The 4,773-nt window shown below is 36.9% G+C and overlaps 1 protein-coding gene across 1 annotated transcript; it reads left to right on the forward strand.

Annotated features, from left to right (window-relative positions):
* Positions 1–415: 415 nt before the first annotated feature.
* Positions 416–3,925, forward strand: LOC118798358 (microfibril-associated glycoprotein 4-like). Its single transcript, XM_036557792.1, has 5 exons — positions 416–486; positions 797–874; positions 1,263–1,448; positions 3,442–3,538; positions 3,678–3,925. The coding sequence occupies exons 2-5, from the start codon at positions 869–871 to the stop codon at positions 3,908–3,910; spliced, it is 522 nt and encodes a 173-aa protein (XP_036413685.1). The 5' UTR covers positions 416–486; positions 797–868; the 3' UTR covers positions 3,911–3,925.
* The last annotated feature ends 848 nt before the right edge of the window (positions 3,926–4,773 follow it).

Raw genomic sequence — 4,773 nt, forward strand, 5'->3', positions numbered from 1 at the left:
GTCGTTGTCTAACATGCATTGAAAGTACAAAACATTTTTGCACTCAGCAATGATAGCAGTACATTCTATATGTTATGCTATTTTACTCTGTAGTTATACAGTATAATCATTGTGCCGTGTAACTGTCTGTTTCTCTGTGCATAGGACAAATTCTTGAATTTTCATTCTGGGTTCCTGGATAATAAGCAGTCCAAACTACAGGCCATTTATTATCAGAGTTAATATTAAAATACACCAATAATTCACAGTCTGATCTTAATAGTAAATACACAGAATACTTGTGCAGCTGAAAATTACTGACTTCAATCTAAGCTTACATCAGGTGAATCCCACCCATGAGTTTGTTTGCCAGTTACAGGAATGTCGTTAATGAATTTTCATGCTGACTCATATGTGCTATAGTGTAGGAGGGGTTTGAGGGTCCAGCAGGGTTTAAAAGCTTTCGAGTATGAACACTTGTCTAATGTGAAAAGCAACACCTTACAAGTAAGTTACATTTTATGTTTTAAATTCAACATTGGTAGATTATGTTCAGTAATATAACAAGGTATCGTTACCATTACTAATAAGTATCATGACAAGATGTCATAATGTTTGGTTATAATGGCTAACAATACACAGCAAAATGAGCATGTCAGTGAAATGTAGCTGCTTACGTAAGTAAATACTGCCACAATATGAAAACAAAATCACAAGTTTCTATGTAAATCCTCATGCTGTCTTCATGTTGAATGGACATTCATGTTTGTATATTATATGTGTGTAAGTTTGTGTATTATTGTTTAATTCTGTCCAGGTCCAGGTCTGCTTCAGAATCAAGCTTTCAGAGAATCAAGGTCTTTGTCTGTTGAAACAGCTGCCTGAAAAAATGACAGTAAGCTATAGTTTACTTATGCTAATGTGACTATTCTAAATGTGGATTGGACTTATTCAAGGTTTATGTGTTTTGTTAACCCTCACTTTTTCTCATAGATGTAAAAAAATATCTTTGAAAGAAAATTTAAATGTACAGAAAAGCAGGTAGTTTAGTCTGAACTTCACTCAACATACCTGAGTAAATATCAGTTTATGAGTTTACTGCACTTTCATGCTTTCTAACTTTTTCCCAAACGTTTTATTTTCTATTAGTGTACTATTATTATTATTATTATTAGTAGTAGTAGTATTGTAATATTTGTGTATGCATTCTGTGTGTTGTACTTTTTACTATTTTAATATTTAAATGTTTATTATGTCTCTCAATCTCTTTGTCTGTTCTGCAGTTCAGAGTGCTTATGGCTCTAGTGCTCCCCCTGTTGGTTGCGAGTGACTCAGTTTCTCAGACCGACTGCTCTGATATCTCCACTAATGCAAATGGAGTTTACACCATCTACCCTGCAGGTGACACACCTGTACAGGTGTACTGTGATGTGGGCTGTGATGGACAAGTAGAGTATAAGAAGTGGACGGTATGTTAGACTTTATCTCTACCCTAGAACTGCAGTACTGAGGTCAATTCCTTTTTACAGTCTATTAGCAACATCGTTATTAAAGAAACTATGGTTAGCATACAGTTATATTTATAAAGACATCCAAAATGTGTAATCTGCGTGGTTTAACAAGTCACTAATAGAGACACTTATAAATATCAGTGGTGGACTGTAAGAATAAGCCATCAATTACTGTACATAAGTACTTTTGCAATATCTGTACTTTTATAGAAATTAACTTCACTGCTTTCAGCAGGATACTGTGAAGTAAAATTTTCTGGTATTGCTTTGTTTTAAGATCTGCTTCTTAACAATTCATTGACTATAAGCAAGCTGTTAATAATGCTAATGCAATTATTCTTACACTTTCAAACACAGTGGGCACACACTAGCATTGTAAAATAAGTTATCAGCTGTTTATGAGTTCTGCTTAACAAGACAAACATTCATAAATTGTATAAGTACACTTGTGTCTGATCATTTATTAGCATTTCTATCATATTTGCTCATTGTGAATTCAGATAATTATCACCTGTTCGTAATTCTTGATTAAGATGTCTCATAAAGACATAACAGGTATGCTTTTAACTAAAAGACTACAAATAATTGACACTAAACTCATTGGACAAAAATAATAACTCACCTTGATAACCTGTCTTATAAATACTGTAGCATTCATTGGTATTAAAACAGGCATAGCTTTCACACAAGTAGTAGTGCTTTATTAACCAGCTGTTGTTAATAAGGCCACAGCCACACTGTACATAAGCAAAGCTCATGGCTAAGAGCTCTCTCTAAGCTTCAATCTGGACTCATGTCTGCACTCTATCAGCTCCCACCCCACCCTGAAAAGACAAACAAGCTCCACCTTCACAGTAAGTGTCTTTAGCAGAAAAACAATGTGAATAAATGCAGAAGTCCTGATAATTTAAAATTAACTTGCACACATTTCTTAAACACGCTACAATACATTTATACTTCATTTTAAGCTTGTTTACAGATGGTGTGTTTGTATTTATTAGAGCATTATCAAATGTTTGTTAATGGTTTAGTTATCGTTAAGAAGAAGATCTTAAAATAGTAATGGTGGCAGATGGAAACAGACACAATCAAGGCTAGATGTGAGAAATTTAATCAAAGGGTTGATCCAAAAGCACAGTCGAAAAACAGAAGCAAGGAGTCCAAAACCAGGAATCCAAAACTAAGCAAAAGGGCTGGGGAATATAGGTCATACACAAAAAAGGAAAAACAGACATCAGTATGCTCAACATAGAGCTGATACCTCACAATGAGTCTTTGTAAGCAGGCAGTTTATATACATGGGAAAACAGGTGTGTGGTAATCACAAGTCTGGTGATGCTGAGCGGTGGATCCATTGTAGTTCTGAGTCATGTGACGAAGCAAGGGGTTCTGGGAATTGTTGTCTGAGGTGGCCATGTCAGCTATAGTTTCAGCCAGGCCAGAGGGAGGCGTGACAAAAAAGGGGTTTCCAATTTTGCATAATATACTAAAGGATATGATGCACTTTTACAATCCATATCACTCCCCTGAACACTGGACGTTAGGTCATAGCTGTAACTAGGCCTAGACAGCCTCAATAAGCTTTCAGAACTAAAGGAAATGCCATAATGAAACGCCTGTGTGAGGTATTTTGAAATCAGCCAGTATCACAGAGGTGAAGTTTCACCCTTTCACCTAAACTGAAGACACAAGAGAAGAAATATTGGATCATTAGAATCTCACACTTCTGTATTTTTAGCCAACTAAAATATAAACAGAGCACTTATACCTTGGCTTGAGTAATATTCTGCTATAGTATCACGGCTTAAACAGTGAAAAAAGTCCACCTGCTCTATACTGTTTACATGAAAATTTACATTTATTTTAGTCTGAGGAAGTTCTGTGAGAAGTCTTTACAGTGTGTATGACTGCCTTTATTCCACTTAAGTAATAAATGTTATCTTTACACCAGTTGATTCAGAGGAGAATGGATGGCAGTGTGAACTTCTACAGACCATGGGAGCAGTACAAGAAAGGATTTGGGAACATGAATGGAGAATTCTGGCTGGGTGAGAATTCATTATCTTTCAGAAACACTGTGTAGAGACCAATTCATTTCATTTATGTAATAAATATTGTAAATGATTTGCACTTTTAGACCAGAACATTAAAAAAAACCCTCTCTTTCATTTTCCTGTGCACCCTCAGGATTAGAGACTCTCTACCAGCTCACCAGCAAGAGAAAGTATGAGCTGAGAGTGGACATGGAGGACTTTGAGGGAGCGAAGGCTTATGCCCTGTACTCTTCTTTCTCTGTGGAATCTGAAGCCAATGGCTACAAACTCAACGTTGCTGGATTCTACAATGGAGGAGCAGGTGAGATAAAATTAATGATATGGAAAATAATGGAGATGGATGTTGAAGTGCAGATTTTGTCATGATCGTACTTCATCCTTATACGTATATGGGTGAGACAACAACTGCTCCTGTACTTAAAGGGGCCAGTCCATTAAAGCAGCAGGCTGTAGTTTGACAATGCATTTAATAACAAGTACACTCTCAGAAAAAAGGTATGAAAGTACCCCTCTTGTCACTGGAGTACATCTGAGTACCTTTGGTCAGGGAACATAATTGTACTGTAATCCATTGAAATTATATAAGCTGTATTGACTCCACACATCCAGGCTTTTTATTTTATTGTTCTGTTTTAAAAAAAAATACAGCTTATTTAAATATATAACATATTTAAGATATAACATATTTAAGGGTCACAACTGGACCTTCAAACCACTGTTGTACCTCTGAGAGCACATTTACACTGTTTGTACATTGATGAACAAAAAAATGTACCTACACAGAACCTTTATTTCTAACAGCATAGGATGAATTATAAGTCAAAGTCAAAGTCAAAGTCAAGTTTATTTATATAGCGCCTTTTACAACAGATGTTGTCACAAAGCAGCTTTACAAAGAATCCGGGTCCACGCCCCCAGTGAGCAAGCTTTGGCGACAGTGGCAAGGAAAAACTCCCTCAACAGGAGGAAGAAACTTTGAGAGGAACCAGACTCAAAAGGGGAACCCATCCTCCTCTGGTCGACACCGGATAAGAGGACAGACACAAAACAGTATAAGTGGATACAGTTTAACACCACTGTGCAGTGCGCCGGCTGCATCAGTCACGTCAGACCCTCTTAGGACAGGCAGCCGCTCAGCTCAGGGAAAAAGAGGGGGAGAGGGAAAGGGGGGGGGTAGGGGGGAGGGGGGATAAGAGGGACATAGTTAGGAAAACAAATTAACCAAAGGC

This window comes from Colossoma macropomum, unplaced genomic scaffold (assembly GCF_904425465.1).
Source record: "Colossoma macropomum unplaced genomic scaffold, Colossoma_macropomum, whole genome shotgun sequence".
Lineage (NCBI taxonomy): Eukaryota > Metazoa > Chordata > Actinopteri > Characiformes > Serrasalmidae > Colossoma > Colossoma macropomum.